The sequence below is a fragment of the Mytilus trossulus genome, chromosome 3, assembly GCF_036588685.1.
Source record: "Mytilus trossulus isolate FHL-02 chromosome 3, PNRI_Mtr1.1.1.hap1, whole genome shotgun sequence".
Taxonomy (NCBI): Eukaryota; Metazoa; Mollusca; class Bivalvia; order Mytilida; family Mytilidae; genus Mytilus; species Mytilus trossulus.
The window spans coordinates 90,661,175-90,680,856 of NC_086375.1; the positions used below are offsets into that span (position 1 = coordinate 90,661,175).

The following is a 19,682-nucleotide window of genomic DNA, read 5'->3' on the forward strand; positions in this document are numbered from 1 at the left end:
ACCATAAAATTGAAAATGGAAATGAGGAACATACCCGTAGCCAGAGGGGGTTCGGGGGGTTCGGACGAACCCCCCTTTGAAAACAAATAAGCACTGTTAAAGTCAATGTTCTGTTTGTATTGTGACTGTTAAAGTCGAGTTTGTGAGTCCAACGAACCCCCCTTTGGAAATTCCTGGCTACGGGCCTGAGGAATGTGTCGAGACAACAACCCAATCATAGAGCAGACAACAGCGGAAGGTCGCCAACAGGTCTTCAATGCAGGGAGAAATTCCTACACCCGGAGGCGTCCTTCAGCTGGCCCCTAAACAAATGTATACTTAGTAGTTCAGGGATAATGGACATCATACTAAACTCCGAAATTGTACACAAAAACTAAAATAAAAAATATACAAGACTAACAAAGGTCAGAGGCTCAAGACTTGGACATACATATAAATTAAAAAATTACATCACCTTTTCTTAACATATTAAAGAGATACCTGCCTCAGTCAAGTCTGGTGAACTCTATCATGCATACATTTCTTGTTACATATTCAGTATTAAAAAGTATTTTGTATACTGCAATATGTTACAAGAAATGTATTTTGAAGTTATTGCCATAAAACAGATAAGTTGGCACTATCCAACACTGAATAGGAACTGATTTTATGTAAAAGTTGAACAAAAAAAAACGGTTGCATTACCGTCTTGTAGATAAAGGCTTTTCACTAAAATGGTACAAGATAGTCAACAGAGAAATTACCTTGTTTGGAAGATAGAGCCTTTTTTACTATAATGGTACAAGATAGCCAACAGAGAAATAAACTTGTTTGGAAGATTTAAATAGAGCCTTTTCACTATTATGGTACACACTGACCAACAGAGAAATTACCTTTTTAGCTCACCTGGCCCTAAATTAAACCAAACTTGGCCACAATCCTCATTGGGGTATCAAGTTTTAAAAATGTGGCGTGACCCACCAAACCAACCAAGATGGCCGCCATGGCTAAAAATAGAACATAGGGGTAAAATGCAGTTTTTGGCTTATAACTCAAAAACCAAAGCATTTAGAGCAAATCTGACATGAGTTATATTTGTTTATCAGGTCAAGATCTATCTGCCCTGAAATTTTCAGATGAATCAGAAAACCCATTGTTCGGTTGCTGCCCCTGAATTGGTAATTTTAGGGAAATTTTACTGTTTTTGGTTATTATCTTGAATATTATTATAGATAGAGATAAACTGTAAACAGCAATAATGTTCAGCAAAGTAAGATTTACAAATAAGTCAACATGACCAAAATGGTCAGTTGACCCCTGTAGGAGTTATTGCCCTTTAAAGTCAATGTTTAACCATTTTTCGTAAATTTTATATATCTTTTACTACCGGTAACATTTTCCACAGAAACTACTGGGCCAAGTTCATTATAGATAGACTAGTGATAATTGTAAGCAGCAAGAATGTTTAGTAAAGTAAGATGTACAAACATATCACCATCACTAAAACACAATTTTGTCATGAATCCATCTGCTTCCTTTGTTTAATATTCACATAGACCAAGGTGAGCAACACACAGTGGCGGATCCAGAAAAAAATTTGGGGGTGGTCCCAAATGAATATTGAATGGTATGAAAAAGGTTAAAAAATATCTTCGACATTATGGAAGATCATGAATTTGGACAACACCATGCGATGCACATAATCCTAGGTAAAGGAATTTAAAGTCATGTAAAACTGATTTTTATTTAAGACTCTATATAATATCTTGCAAACTAAAATAGAACAACATACAACTGTCATCTGAATGAGGCAAGATGTAAAAAAGGTTTAGCTCAAATGTTTCGAATCGGTAAAAATAGTTTTACGTAAAATTGTTCAAAATTTACAAATTTAACAAACTTAAGAGTCGTTTATTAGGTCATTCAACATCATGCTTTGCGGGGTTTCCTTGCAAAGTTATCTATAATTTGTTTTATGTTTAGTTCCAAACTGTAGTCCACATGCATCAACGCAAGTCCGTTTAAACGCGATTGTCCCATAGTTGTTCTCAGGTACAACCGGAAGTGTCAAACTTTTAAATATGGCGTCTCCCATTACTGTGCGGAAGACAAACAGAACGATTGTACGCAAAGAGATATTCACACCCAGTAGAAATGAAACATCGATGAAATATAAACTTAATGAAAGAACAGCATTACTTAAAAAGATAGATGCTGCGAAAAGAGATTTTGATGTTGAAATCGAACTTAAAAGAGGTACTTTGGTGATGTCGTTTACACCAGCTGCATATGAAGTATATAAAAGGGCTATAATCAAATATTATGATGAACATCAGAATAAAACATACATTAAAACTGTCAAATCTAGTAAAACTAGCAATAAGACAATTGGAAAAGCAATAGTAGAGGAATCGTTTTCAATTAGACCGAAAGAAAATATGAATATTAAATGTAGACAATGGTATAGAATCAACATGTTCAATACTACTAGTAGAATGGATATCAATGGGCGTCAATACCAGCAATTTATTTGTGAAGACCTCCCAGAAATCATAAAGACTATAGATATGGCAAATGTGAAACAAATCAATGAAAAGATAATAGAAATATGCGAGCTTGTACTTTCAAATCAGGCAGTGACTGAATATAGTAGTAAGAACCATAATACAGAAGATAATGATTTAAAATGTGAAAACCCAAACAAGTTACAAATAATAGGTAGAAGAAAGAACATTACTACGCCTGAAATTGAAACTAATAAAACACAAAGTGAACAAGAAAATATTGACCCACAAATTAATCATATCAAATGTCCAGCATGTTTTTATGATGTCAACAATGAGGACTCTGTTGAATGTACAAAATGTTGTATGTGGTTACATAAAGAATGCAGTAATCTAACTGAAGAAGAATTTGAAAAACAATCTGAAGACACCAACCTGACATATACTTGCCCATTGTGTGAAAACTTAGAAGATATATTTATAAATGAGAGTTTTATACAGTTTGAACTAGAGAACGACCGAGAGGGAACAAACACACCTCTAAATATAACATTCAATATTGAAGAAGAAGAAGAAGAAGAAAATGTGCACATAGCTATAAACAATAGCAATCAACAACAAGAAAATGAATCAAAAACAGAAGTACATGTATCCTATAATCAACGAGACAATCAAGAACAACTGGTAAATGATATAAATGAAGAGGAAACTAAAGTGAAAACAGTGGTGCCAGATGAACTAAATGAAAACTTACCCACTCACGTAAGCGACCATCTTTCTCATAGCCCGATAAACCTTAAACCGAGGCCAAAAAAAGGGAAAAAGAAAGAAACTATAGAATTAGAACAACAACTCACAGCTAGCAGAGCAAGAATTATCATGCTAGAGGAGCAAAACAGGGACTATGAAAATACAATCAGCCTCATTCACTGTAAATGGAAACAACAAACAACAGGCAAAGAAAAAGATGAAATTCATCAATGGCAAAATTCTGCCTTACAGGACATAAAAACTAAAGTGCAAATGCTAGAAGAATCAATATCAGCCAAGTTTACAACAATGAATATGGAATTCCAGCACAAATTAGACATTCATGAGATAAAACTAAAGCATGAACTTGAGATCAGAGATCTAAAAACTGAAATAAACATGATGAAACTTCATGATAATAGACCGAACTATGAACAACATGAGAGTAAATGTGCATGTAAAAATAACAATGAAAAATTAGTGAACAATTCTCAGCCAAGCTTACAAAATCATAAATCGTTGATAACTGAGCACAAGACAGAACCACTAATAAATCAACAAAGATATGTACAAAATATAGAAAATACTCAAAACAAGAACCAACATTATATGATGAATCAGCCACAAATGCCTGCTGCAGGACAAAATCAGTTGGGACCTATATTAACAAAGGTATTTCCATTTCAACATTCACATGTACCCATGCAAGGTCAATATCAATTGAGACCAATATTGACACAGAGATTTCCAGGGCCATATCAACAACCACAAGAAATACGTAATATTCAAGGACAAAATCTCATGCACCAAGTGAATTCTTATAGAATGAACAATCAACATAGTAGTATACAGCAAGCAAATATGCCTATGGTAAATCACTTTGGAAATGTGCGACAAAATGACCACCAAAAATACCATCAGCAAAATAAACGAGATTTCCACCAGATACCAACATTTTTAAATCAACGCAAGGTGAAAGCACCAGAAAGTATGACACGGCCAAATTTAGAGAAATTTAAAACGCAACAACCACGAGTTATTCCGACAGGAAAATATCCAAGAGAACTTCTTAAAAACAATACACACAAGTTGAAATCAAACTGTGATAGACCCAAACAGAAACATTCAGACTCAAGTGAAAGTGAGCAAAACACTAACATTCAAAGTGTAAAAGTAACTGAAAATAATGCAAACTCAGGAAATCAAGAACAAAGAGATTCTACTTCTTTTTTAGAGCACGGCCGAGCCTCAACCTCGAATCATCCGCAAAAAAGGAAATCACTATAGGTACATTAAATATACAAAATGCTAAGTCAAATGAACTTTATTTGAAACAAGTACTAAAGAGATGTGAAATTTTATGTATTCAAGAACATTGGTTATATTCATCTGAGAAACATTACCTGAATGCTGTCAGTAATATGCATGAAGTAGAGGCAAAATCAGTTGATGACAATATCGACACTTCAGATATTATATGTGGAAGAGGTTATGGGGGGGGTGGCTACGTTCTGGAGAAAAGACATTGACAATGCAGTGAAATATATGCCAGATGGAAATGAACGCATAATTGTACTAACAGTGAATACGAAAGAGCACCCAATATGCTTGATAAATGTTTACATGCCATCAGGAAATGAAAATTGTGATGAGAAATATAAAGATATGCTAGCTCAGCTGGAAGAGATAATTGAAAAATATCAGGAAAAATATCAAATAATGCTTTGTGGAGATTTAAATGCGTCATTGCATAGAGACAATAGATCAAGAGATATGATTTTAAAACAATTTTTAACCAACAACGAATTGGAAATGGTACACAACTATCCAATTAAACCAACATTCTATAACCATAATAAAATATCTAAATCACAGATAGATTATTTTCTTCACAAGAAAGCTGAGAAGAATATAAGGTACACAGTATCTATATCAGACATGGAGCCTCTAAATGTTTCTGACCACACAATTGTCATAGCGAAAGTTGTAGGAACATTGAATAGAAAACAACGGCAAATAACAAAAATAGTTAAACGTCCTGATTGGAGAAAATGTGATAAACAAATATACCAAGAAGCCATCACAACTAAACTGAAAGAAATAGATCTAACTGAAATTCAAACAACATCAGAAGCAATCGAAAATTTAGAGAATATCCTACATCATGCAGGAAACCTTTCTATCCCAAAGTATAGAAAACAAACAGTTGTTACAACAAAAGGCAAAAGTATTTGGAACCAAGATATAAACAATGCTTCTCGAAAATCTAAAGAAGCCTTCTACATGTGGAAGCAAGATACGCAAAATTACGAACTCAAGAATGAAATGCAAACTGCAAAAAGACGATTAAGGAGTGCACAACGTAGGGCACATGCTTCGCAAAGAATAGCACTTACAGAAAAAATTATGAAATCAAGCCAAAGTGATAACAAACTATTTCATAAATTAATTCAAAACCAACGAAGATCTGATACTTCAAATCCTGACATTATGGTATTCAATAAAAACGCCTTAGATAACCCAGAGGAAATTTCAGATGGATGGAGGGACTATTTCTCAGAACTTTTTAATAACAACATTGAGAATGAGACTGGTGCAGAAAAACTTAACCTCGTAAAGATCCAAAATGAAATCATTGAATCTATAGAAAAAGAAAATCTACAACCAATAGAACGAGCAACTGTAGATGAGGTCCAGTCATCAATCTGTAAGATGAAAACAGGAAAGTCACCAGACGTTAATGGAATTAGCTCAGAGCATTTCAAGTATGGACCAGAAGAGATTATACCATTTATAGTATTTATCATCAATTTAATCTTTGACAATCTAGATGTGCCAGAAAAAATTAAATCTGGAACAGTTACTCCAGTATTAAAAACCGGCAAAGACAAGATGTACCCAGAAAATTACAGGGGTATAACAGTTACGAATACTTTTTCAACTGTACTTGAAAGCCTATTAAAAGACAGAATTGAACCAACTCTACTTCCAAAACAAAGTAAATTACAACGTGGTTTCACAGAAAAGGCATCATCTCTAAATACAGCGTTTATTGTTACACAAACAGCAGACTGTTATAAGGAACTTTTGAGAGAACTTTTTCTACTTACCCTTGACGCCCAAAAGGCCTTTGATAAACTCAATCATGAGATACTTTTTAATAACTTATATCATGACGGAATTTGTGGTGGAATTTGGATACTTTTACGTAATCTATATAGAAATATGTCTATACAAGTGAAATGGAATAATAGTCTCTCAGGCGAAGTGAAAGTAACACAAGGTGTAAGACAAGGAGCAAAATTGTCAACAATGTTATATAAGAGATATAATAACAATATACTGAAAGCATTAGAAAGATCTGAAATTGGAGCTGAAATAGGAAACATAAAAGTAATGGCCCCAACGTGTGCTGACGACATAGCTGTATTGGCAGAAAACCAACATGAAGTACAAGCATTATTAGACATTGTTGAAAACTGTACAAAAAGAGACCTAGTAACTATAAACCCAGACAAGTCAGATTTGGTACCGATCACTAAATGTCAAAGTAACTTTTCGGTATACCTTGGAAAAGATGAGATAACCCAAAAGAGTGAAACAAAACATCTAGGACTAATACGAAATAGTAAAAACAAGCTGAACACTGAAGATCGACTAAAACTAGCAAGGAAAACTCTGTATGCTTTACTTGGACCTGGACTACATGCAAGGAAAGGCATGTCTCCAATAGTAGCCTATAAAATATGGAAAACATATGTCATACCACGAGCATTATATGGAATAGAAGTAATGAATTTCACTGAGTCAGATATCCTGAAATTAGAGCGACTACAGTTGAAAGTATGTAGACAAATTCAGGGTCTTCCAGACAGGACAGCAAATATTGCCACTTACTCACTCCTAGGAGTGGAGCCAGTCGAGGTTGTAGTAGACCGATTGATATTAACATTTCTAGGAAATCTCCTTCACAACAAAGAAACTTTAGAATTCAAAATTTTAGAAAGACAATTAAGTATGGCAAAACGCAATGGACAAAGTTACATTATTAAGGTTATTCAGAGATTAGAGAAATATGGTTTACCAGAAATTGAAACATTATTAGAGAAGGAATTAGATACTCTGAAATGGAAAAAAACAGTAAAGAAACATATAATACACTACTGGGATGTTAAGTGGCAAGAAGAGAAACAACAGAAGTCAACCTTGAAACTACTAAATATTCAGTCATATGCTATAGGAAATGCTCATCAAATATGGAAATCTGTACCAAACTGTCATATTGAGGTGAAAAAAGCTGAAGTAAAAGCCAGACTGCTTACAGGAACTTATACTTTACAAGTTAATAAAGCCAAGTTTAGTAATAATAAAGAAACAGCAAAATGTAAAATGTGCCAAAATGATACAGAAGATTTAGAACATTTTTTATTGATATGTGATAGATTAGAGGATGTACGAAGAAATCACTTGAACACTCTAAAATGCTATCTAGAAAACATTAAAAAAGGAACATACGAAGATCTTGATAATAGACAACTAATGAAACTTATTCTTGACTCTACATGTGAAAGTGTGAGAACATCTATTCGCTTAAAAAAGGACAACTATACTGATATTGAACAAATAACAAGGACATTATGTTATGGACTACATGTGAGGAGAACTTATCTCCTAAAAGATGAAACATAAGAAGTAATATTATAGACAGTGTGTAAATAGACTTAAAGTATGCCAAATGAACAATGCTTTTAGTATACGCAATAGCCAAGGGTGGTGGGAAACTGTACAGTTTAACGTAAGTTGTAAATATATATATCCTTTCTTAGACTATACTTTAAAATTTATGTATCCCTTTGGGAGTGCTCCTGAGAGAGGAGGAAATTACCAGTAACAGTAACAGGTAGGTTTTTAGAAGTGATAACTCATTGTTGGATCGCTCACATTCGCAACCCGTCACCCCTATGGTAGCTATGATTTTTAAGATAACAGAAATAATTGGAAAGTCGGTTATGTAACATTCTTTCAGAGCACCGTCTACAGTTTCTGGTTTTGAAAGCATTGACTCGCAAGTCTTTTGCCACAAACGCAGTACAGAAGGCATTGTAGATGGACTCGGCAAATCAGTATGGTAAAAGTCTACAAAATGTTTAATTTCATCAAATGTTGCGCTTTGTACAGATTCCGGTACCAACTTCAGTGCTTGAATTGCTGTTGATGTTGGGGGAAAAGGGGGAGGGGGGCTCAAAGAGATAGATAAACAAATTTAATTTAATTCATTCATAATGATTGTTTTTTTTCAAAATGTACATAAATGAAATTTAAAACCGAGACTCCGTTAGTTGGAGAATGGAATTATATATGGAAATTTCACTTAAAAATACAAAAATAATTTGTATTTACCTTTCAAAATAAGAAGTCAACTTCTTCATATTGACGAGCTATTTTGACAATTTAATTACATGTATACAGGTGAAACGCATTGATCCGTATTCTATCATTGTGACACCTCCAGGTAATCCATAACCAATTAGTGCAATGAAAGGATTAATCTTAAGTGTTAATTTGTTAATTAGCTAGTTATTGAAAAAATAGACACTTTAAAAAAAAATGAGGTTCGTCATGGGGGTGGTCCGGTGCGCCGTGGGACCACCCCCTGGATCCGCCACTGACACAGGCTCTTTAGAGCCTCTAGTTTGGAAGATCGAGCCTTTTCACCACTAATATGGTACACGATAGCCAACAGAAAAATTACCTTGTTTGGAAATTAGAACTTTTTCACTAATATGGTACAGAATAGTTAACAGAGAAATAACCTTGTTTGGAAGATAGAGCCTTTTCACTATAATGGTACACGATAGCCAACTGAGAAATTACCTTGTTTGGAAGATATAGCCTTTTCACTATTATGGTACACGATTATAGCCTTCAGAGAACTTACCTTGTTTGGAAGATAGAACTTTTTCACTAATATGGTACAGAATAGTTAACAGAGAAATAACCTTGTTTGGAAGATATAGCCTTTTCACTATTATGATACACGATAGCCAACAGAGAACTTACCTTGCTTGAAAGATATAGCCTTTTCACTATTATGATACACGATAGCCAACAGAGAACTTACCTTGCTTGAAAGATAGAGCTTTTTCACTATTATGGTACACGATAGCCAACAGAGAAATGACCTTGTTTAGAAGATAGAGCCTTTCCACTTTTATGGTATACGATAGCCAACAGAGAAATTATCGTGTTTGGAAGATAGAGCCTTTTCACTAATATGGTACACGATAGCCAACAGAAAAAATACCTTGTTTGGAAGATAGAGCCTTTTCACTAGTATGGTACACGATAGCCAACAGAGAAATTACCTTGTTTGGAAGATAGAGCATTTTCACTGGTGTCTTCCCGATTGTCCCACTTTTTGAAATTACAGGTAAAAAGGTAATGAAATTTTGTGGGACAATCGGGAATATGTTTGTGGGACAATTGGGAAGTTTAAATGTGGGACAATTGGGAAATGTTTTTATAATGATTAATTTGTTTTTATAGCGTGTTGCAGTTAATCAAAGGTTACTAATCAAAGTAACTTATAAAATATGAACAAAATCAGAACAAATAATAATATTTACATATTTTATTTTGCTCATAGTAGGTACAATTGAAGTATCATATAATATAATATGAAGTCTTTTAAAAAAAAAATTCAGTCTAAGATGCTTATTTATTTTAAATATTTTTTATTGGCTTTGAACTAGCAGTCAGTACTGCGAGTACTCTCAGATCTGTACTTAGTGTCTTTGTTGTGGTGATGTCCCAAGCCAGGAGCTTGTAAGTCAGTGGTTGTCGTTTGTTGCCGTGTAACATATTTGTTTTTCATTCCTTATTTTGTACATGAATTATGCCATTTGTTTCTCGGTTTACATAAGTCATTTTGGGGTCTCTTGTAGCTATGTGGTATGGGATTTGCTCATTGTTGAAGGCCGTATGGTGATCTATAGTTGTTAATTTCTGTGTCATTTGCTCTCTTTGGGATAGTTGTCTCATTGACAATCATACCACATCTTCTTATTTCTTATGGAAGTCTGGCTCTTCTTTATAATTGGTGAAGAGTCCTGTTGACTGCAAAAATAATGGGAAAATTGGAAAAACAACTTTTAATAGTGATTCTTGGTAAGGCTGATCTGGAAAAATTCTAGACAGCAGCAAATTTAGAGAAAATAGATAGGGGTACAAGAAATGGTTTTACCAGAAGCATGTGCATCCCATATAAAAAAAATCTTTCAAATTTCTCAAATATGTATTTTTTCAATCAATTATAACTAAGAAGTTGAAATAATAAGATTTGTGCTCTAAAAAAAAGAAAATTCCAAAATTGACTTTTAGTTTTTTTTTAAAGTTATATCTATTCAGATTGATCCACTCTATCTTTATTGAAAGTATGAAAAAAAAAGTTTAATTGTGAAACTGTGATTTTTTTCATGATAATAGCCCAAAAATGGATAACATTTGATGAAAACTGAGAAAATCATCAGAATTGGGTACTTTCAAATGGCTGTAGCAAAAATAAATGCACCACCATATGATTTTCGTCACAAATTATTTTTCTAGAGTCATATATAAACCCAAAAATCAGGTTCAGAAAAAAAGTTTTAATAATAAAAATAATAAAAATAATAATTTATTTTATTATTGTGTCACATATTGATTGACATACATATTATACAACAATATTAAAACGTACATAGAACAATCAATACCCAGCCATATCATTTGGCTTATGAGACACATTGCACAAAATATATATACATTTTCTAAAAAATCCAACGATACCTTGAAATACTATATTTTTAAAAATAATAACTATGATTTAAAGTATTTTCAACATGATGAATAAAACTTAAGAAAAAATATTTAAAAATGTTTCGTAAAAAATATTTACTTTACATACATCTAAAACTTCACACATATAAATGTGAAAATATTTACATTAAGATATTGCGAGGGGGAAAAAATCAACTGATATGCATAATTTAAGTAAACTCAATGAGTTAAAATAATTCTCTACGGTTAAAAATTTAGGTAAAAAATTTCTGTAGCATGAAAATAGTTAAAAATTATGTAAATAATTTACGTCGCATAAAAAACTTATGAATACTTTTACATAAAAATGGCTGAATCTCGGAGCAATTCATGATTTGTATAAATTTTAAATCGTCATTCAAATTTTCAAAACTATTAATATGTTGTGAACATTCTGAGTAAAGGTCAAATCTTAAGTCATTATATAGACAGCAGTTCAATAAAAAATGTTTCTCAGTTTCAACACTATTGTCAGAGCAATAAACACATAAACGGTCATCAACAGGTATTGGCGGCTTGGTGTATCTTCCAGTCTCGATGGCTAACGGGAGCGAGCCTGCACGAAACAGGGCCATTACACGTCGGTGCGACCGTGGAATTATTTTTAACACATACGGTTCCACGGAACAGTTGCTTTTGTATTGCCTATATGTTCTAAGTTTATTTCCATTGTCTTTTCCGCGATCGTTAAATAGTTCTCTCTGCCATTCTGTATTATTTAAGATATTAACTTGTTCAGTGACTTTTTTCATGACTACTTTTGTACTTAATGATACATCACTAACAATGTTCCTAATTTCCAATAAGTTCACCATCTTGTTCACCTCGGTATTCCAACCTTTTCGTCGACGTGATGTCCAACTCCAAATATCATATACAGTTCTACTTTGATCCATTCGTGTTAGTTTACACAGAAGCCGAACGCATGAAACGCGCTGTTTATTCAAACATGATGTCCATCCTAAGTCGCCCATAGTAGAAATATTGGACGTATTTCTACCAACTGATAAAAAGTACTTACAGGCTTTATTTTGCACAGAGTTAATTACGCTAAACGATTTGGTTCCCCAAATTCCACTTCCGTACATTAAGATCGGCTCCACCATTGAGTTGTACAACTTTGTATAAACTTTATATGACATACCACCAGATGAAATAAAACGTCCAAAAACAGCCCCCAAAGCTCGGCTTGCTGATTTTGCTAGTTCCTTGGTGTTTTTTGTAAATGTAAGGTGTTCGTCAAGCCAGATCCCAAGGTATTTATAAGAATCCGTTATTGTTAAATCACAATTACTACATGCAAAATTAAAGTCTGAAATGTTAAACGATTGCGGTCTGAAGTGAACAACTTTAGTCTTTTCTGGGTTTATAGACAACTTCCAAGATGAGCACCAGTCTGTCAGGACATTGAGCATGCGCTGTAAACTTTGTTCGTCCGGTGCGATTAATGCAATGTCATCAGCATAAAGCAAAATGCTTAATGTTCTTTCACTTAAAGACACTCCACAATCAAGACTATTGATACGGTCGGCTAAGTCATTTATATATACAGAGAATAATGTAGGCGAGAGAATACATCCCTGTTTAACTCCAGATGACACATCAAACCACGGTGTTAGCATATTATTCACTCGAACCGTGCACTGAACATCTTCATATAATGATTTTATTGCATTTAAAAATTGGCCACGAATTCCCATAACTTGAAGCTTGTACCAAAGCAAATTTAATTCAAGACCTTAAAAGATCTATTTCATAAATCAGAAATACTATATTTTTTTAATCAAAAGTGTATAAAAAACATTTTATTTATACTTTTATAAAATTAATATTAAATATGCAATAATTAATTCTTGTTTATTTAGCAAAACAAACAACAGTTACCTTGTTTATCTAAGAACATTTTAATACATAAAATAATGTGGGACAATCAGAACTTTTCATGTGGGACAATCAGAACTCTAAAATTTTAAAAAGTGGGACAATCGGGAATAAACCTTTTCACTATTATGGTACACGATAGCCAACAGAGAAATTACCTTGTTTGGTAGATAAAGCCTTTTCACTATTATGGTACACGATAGCTAACAGAGAAATTACCTTGTTTGGAAGATTGAGCCTTTTCACTATTATTACGATTCTCTTTTTTCCGAGTTACGATTATCGTCCCGAAATTTTCAACGGCAATTTTCAAAGCGCTTATACGATTCTAGTGCACCGTTACGATTCAAATATGATGTAATGGTATAGAAAAACCTTGCAGCTGAGTAACTATTGACAAAAACATGCTACATTTGAGAAAAATGACTCCAAAGATTTTACCTATTATATCTGCCGTCGCCATATTGGGATAATCGTAATTGCAGTTACGATTATCTCTTTAATACCAGTGTTGTTTGGAAGATAGAGCCGTCTTACTTTTATACGGTACACGATAGTCAAAAGATACATTAACCTGTCTGGTAGGTAAAAGCTTCCAACAAACGTATAGCGTGGTGAAGGATACCATATTCAACTTCATTAGAGAAGTGCCTATATTGACAGAAATTATGTCGATACAGATATTGTACACAATTACATTGAGTCGTTACCTCATATGAATAAACATGGTCTAAACCAGAAAAATCTTATGGTAACATTGATATAAAAAAAGAAGATGTGGTATGATTGCCAATGAGACAACTGTCCACTAGAGACCAAAATTGGTCTCAAGTTTTACAGAAATGTTCATTGCTAGAGTACATTTTTTCTCGTACGTACTTGATGGAATGCTGTAAAGTCAAGTTTTTTGTTGTTAAACAGCTACATGAGTATATGCGTAATAAAGAAACAACTCGAATCAAGCAACAAAAAGCCGTTCCAAGAAACTTCTGATCTACTAAACATGTTTGTATAGTATCAAATATATTTTTAATGGGTTCGTATTGATTAAGGAAATCCGATATTTATTCTGTGACATTTTGAAACTTACATGTATAATTTCCATTTAACTAATTATAGTTGAGAACAAAAGCTGTACAAATATCACAAGGTAAATATAATTTAACTTCAATGAAAAAGATAGATTTTAAAAGAAATACTTACAATATAGGCCTACAAGTAATTATATTCCACCTTCGAATAAACTACATGGTTTTTTTTTAATTGTTCTGTTTCAATGTCAATTGTTTTTTTCTTACAAAAAATAAGTCACCTTAATAAGAAAGAAAAAGATGTGGTATGATGGCCGACAAGATAACTTTACCCCCAAGGACCTAATGACGTAGATGGTAGCAACTATAAGTCACCATATGGCCTCAAAGGCAACAATGAGTAAAACCCAATTTACAAAAGAGCTCACTGAATTAAAAGGCAAAAATAATCTATGAAATTGACAATGAGGGTCGGTTGAAAACAAAACTTTACGACAAAAGAGAGGATTTCAGCTTCCCACTTGTGAACTTTCCATTTTATTAGCAACATTCTAGCAGCGCCTGCATGCGGAGTATATATTTCTCAATTGATACGATATTCCCGGGCTTGTATGTCCTAGCATGATTTCCTTGATAGAGGGTTGCTGCTCACAATGATGCTATTAAACATTTCCAAATGGTGAAGTTGAAATCATCCCTTCGTAAATTTTTCGGACGCCATCACCAGTTGGTTGACCGCTATATATATATAAATATGGAATTACCGTTTCACAGATGATATCGGATATGTTCCTTATGTTGTAATTACAATTTCCCCTTCTCACGAATGTGACTTACCAAACTATACTATTTACCGGGCCTGTAATAAAATGAGCAACATGACGGGTGTCACACCACGGTGGAGCAGGATCTGTTCACCCTTCCGGATCACCTGAGATCACCCCCATGCGCGCAGTTTTGGTAGGGTTCGTGTTGCTAAGTCTAGTTTTCTATGTTGTGTCTTATGAACTATTATTTGTCTGTTCGTCTTTTTCTTTGTTAGCTATATCATGGCGTTGTCAGTATATTTTCGATCTATGATTTTGACTGTCCCTCTGGTATCTTTCGCACCCTCTTCTATGAGAAAACATCCGAAATTAATGTGATTCATTTGCAGAACAAAAAATCGGAATTTGTAAAAACATGGCCAGCTATTTAGCGAAAAGGTCGGTTACCTTAACAAAGCGCTGGTATACGTATCGTGCAAATGATCTTTTAGAAATCTTACGGTGACCTATAGTTGTTTTAACATTAATTTCTGTGTCATTTTGGTCTCTTGTTGATAGTTGTCTCATTGGCAATCACACCACATTTTCTTTTTTTTTTATATTAACATAGGGATAACTTCTTCCTCAGTATACCAACATAATAGTAGTCATCATTTAAAGGTTCTTTGAAATAGTAAGTGGACAGTTTTGACGTAACTGACTATTATTATGTTTTTGTTTGTTAGAAAATGAATTCCAGACTTCTAGTTTTGCTGCTGATTTCCATTGTAATAATTGGAACAGCTGACAGCTCGTTTTTAGGAGTAGGAACATGGAGACTTGAGGGCTGTAAAACCGTATGTCGTGATGTCTGCCATAAAGTATGTCCTGGTGGAAATATGAACAGATGCGAAGACAGATGTAAGAAGGAATGCAAGAAAGAGTGCACACCGCCATCATAAATGACGGTAAGATATCTTCTATGGACTAACCGTCAAAAGTTATTTCTTATTAATTGTTTCTTTTGGAAGGCTACGGTTTTATTTGAATTGTAAAAGATGACTTTAAACGAACAGTCTCGGTAAAATGTCTTTTGAAAAGCGAATCTCCGTGACCCTATCAAATCATGGCGGATAGTCTTCAATAATTGAAGGATCGCTAGAAACTTAAAGAAGAAATAGAACCGTCAATTGTCATCAACTATTCCCACCATAAAAAATGAAAACATCACGATATAAATGTCTTGCGTCCGAAGCGCTTTTCTGGTTTGACCTTCATCAGGACGTTCAAAGACGAATATTTGAAAGCCAAGGATTTATAAGGTACATAATTTAAAAGGTAGCCAGAGGAACCTAATCGTCCAAAAAGGGGGAAATAACTATATCAAATAACGCCAAATGGTATCATCTGGTGTGTATTCTTTTATAGTTTATAGTTTCCTGTGTGAAACTGAACTATCAAAATTTAAAAAAGAATGACAATTGCTGTGACTGTCTATTAATATTGTATCATATTTTATTTTTTATAGCCTTTCTAATTTTATTTCTTAATTTTCAGCTCCATACATGTCATACATGTACAGAACAGATAAAAATGATGTGTCAAAATAAAATAGAAATTTGAAATATTATTTCCTTAAATTCTATCTATCGATTAACTGGTAAATTTTCCAATACATATCAAACAAACAAAAAAAACTATCATTTTGCAGGTGAAATAGAATGGAATATGATGAATTGCATTGAACTAGTTCACAAGTAAATCCGGGTAAATTTCTGCCAATATCAAACGAGAAATGTTTTTAACTTTAGCTGCAGGTTGTCGGCATTAAGTTGTATTTATTATAATGCATATAAGTACTTTCTAAAAAATATTAACAAAGGATTGGACTTATCATCCCTCTGATGTGCAGCTGCTGTGTAAGAGTATACAGTCCTTGAAGTTATACTCGGAAAAATAAAGCTTCTTCCCACAAAAATCTAAATCAAAAGCAACACAAACGGAACCCAAGTAAACGAGGGTTCATTAACTGAAATGTCTAGTCTGGTTTACTGCAACCATGATAGCAATGAGGTCAAGGTCTTATCAAACCTGTCAAACAGACATGCGCACCTTACAATCACTCCATTTACTAGTACTAATACTACATATTGCTCTTAGTATCAAAGAAACATACCAAAGCATAAAACATTTCAAATGAGGTAAAGTGTTATTGAATCTAAGAAACAAACTTCGCCTGGAAAAATTAATATTGACCAGAGAACCATGAAAATGAGGTAAAGATATCATGATACATGCTAGACAGACATGTACTGACTCTTACATGGAGTATATGGCAAACAATGATTGCAAGTGTACATGTCGGTCCAGCATGAAATTCGTTCACAAAATATAGTTGACCTATCGATCGTAGTATCTAAGAGACGGGATTAACCAGTCAAACTTATCTTTGGTAAATGAGGTCAAGGTCAGATTAATTCAGTAGAACCGAGATGTACACCTGACTACCATTTTATACACACACAAAAAATGTTCATCTTTTGCTTAAAGTATTTTAGAAGAAGACAAGTAGAACTTTAAACATTTTCCGATGACCTTGAAAATGAGGTCAAGGACAGATGACAATGTACAATCATTCAATACACCAAATATAGGTGATTTATTGCTTAAAGTATTAAAAACAGACCAAAATCAAAAACTTATCATTGACCAACGAAAACAGAGGCCAAGGTAAGATGATACCGGCCAAATTGACATGTTATTTTATGATCATTCCACACACCTCATAAAGTTGACCAACTGCTTACGGTATATGAGAAACAAACAAACTCATGTAAGTTAACTATAACATGACCACCAATTTTGTTAGTGTACCCCGACTTATTTTACATAAATTGTCATCATGCCTTTATTTTACTCAAAACTCCTGTCCTACCTTTTTCAAATTTCATTACCCACCCCCATTCCCTTAAAAATCAAATGGTAGCTCCCTTAGTTTTCTGTTTGTTTTAAAACATTTTTCAAGTGAATTTTACAATGTGTTCTTGTGTGTTTTTAACACAACTATCCTAGGTTAGGGAAGGGCTGAGAACTCATAAACCCAATCCCATTCTTTATATCCCTTTTCAGATCAATAATTCAGTGGTTGGTTGCTGTCTGCCATATTTGTTTTTCATTCATTGTAGTATTAACCTACCTGTTGGTTTTCTCTTTTGAATAGTTTCACACTTTGGTCTTTTATAGCTTTCCTTGTAATGTACAGTACTGGTGTTGCACCTTGTTGAAGTGTTGTTCTGTAATTGTTCACATTTTTGTCATTTACTTTTTAGTCTTGTGGATAGTTGACTAACTGACAATCATACCTTCATCTTTTTTATAGTTATAGTAAACACAACAAGAGTGCACATGCGAAATGTCTCACCTTCTTCACTAATCATTGATATTATCTTGAGTCCTAGATATAAAGCTTTATTACAACTGTCAAATAAACTGTACATTAACCCAGAAAGCTAAAAATTGACCAATGAACCATGAAAATGAGGTCAAAGTCAGATGAACAATGCCAGGCAGACATGTACAGCTAACAATTCTGCCATACAACAAATATAGTTGACCTATTTCTTATAGTTTAAGAAAAACAGACCAAAACACAAAAACTTAAAAAACTGAGCAATGAACCTTGAAAATGAGGTCAAAGACAAACTCTAAAACAGGGCCACAGATTTTTTGTACAACTGATTCCTTTTGTAATATAATTTTTGAAATGACAGCCTATATTACTGAAAATTGTAAAAAAAAGATTTACTTCAGGAGCAGTAACTCAACATAAGAAGATAGACTTTTCTCCAATTTTCATGTAGGTACATCTTTTCATGCTGAACATTTTGAAAAACACACTGTTAACCTAGCTCCTATGGTTTTGAAAATAATAGCAAACCAGATGCTCCACAGGGCGTAGCTTTATACGACCGCAGAGGTTGAACCCTGAACGGTTGGGGCAAGTATGGACATAACATTCAAGCTGGATTCAGCTCTAAATTTGGATTGTGATTAAATAGTTGACACAGCATAGGTTTCTGACACAGAATGAATGTGTTCTAATGAAATTAAAATTTTTGTTTTCTCTTAGAGCAATTCACTATGCTGTTGAATATTATTCCTCTCAAAAAAATGTTTGAAGAAATTTTCTTTTTATTTATGAAATTTCAAATGAGAAAATTGAACCCATTTTTTTTTAATCACATCCCCCTTTCCCTTATTCCAAAACTAATCTCAATTAAAATTTCTAATGGAGTTTGCAACAATTACTACTCATTTAAATACATCATAAAATATTAAGATGTAAAAAAACTGCTTGTTATCACTGAATGGTAAAGATTATTTTAATTTATCAGTTGGTAGTAAAAAGTGAATATACATTGTATATTGTATATATAACAAAGATTTTAGTTGATTCTGGACAAAGAAAGATAACTCCAAATAAAAAAAATTCTTACAATTAGATATTTCTTGCTTACTATTCTGGACAAAGAAAGATAACTCTAATTAAAAACAAAATTGCTATTTCACAATATTTTGCAATAAGATATTTCTTGCCATTGTGCAATACTGTGCAATTGAAAAGACTTGCTATTGCACAAAACTTAATATAATAATTTTAGATCCTGATTTGGACCAACTTGAAAACTGGGCCCATAATCAAAAATCTAAGTACATGTTTGGATTCAGCATATCAAAGAACCCCAAGATTTCAATTTTTGTTAAAATCAAACTAAGTTTAATTTTGGACCCTTTGGACTTTAATGTAGACCAATTTGAAAACAAGACCAAAAATGAGGAATCTACATACACAGTTAGATTTGGCATATCAAAGAACCCCATTTATTCAATTTTTGATGAAATCAAACAAAGTTTAATTTTGGACCCCGATTTGG

At 33.3% G+C, this 19,682-nt stretch overlaps 1 protein-coding gene across 1 annotated transcript; it reads left to right on the forward strand.

The window, feature by feature from the left end:
* The first annotated feature begins 2,060 nt into the window (after positions 1 to 2,060).
* On the forward strand, positions 2,061 to 4,520 carry LOC134711141 (putative uncharacterized protein DDB_G0282133). The gene has a single exon (XM_063571584.1). The coding sequence runs from the start codon at positions 2,061 to 2,063 to the stop codon at positions 4,518 to 4,520; it is 2,460 nt and encodes an 819-aa protein (XP_063427654.1).
* The last annotated feature ends 15,162 nt before the right edge of the window (positions 4,521 to 19,682 follow it).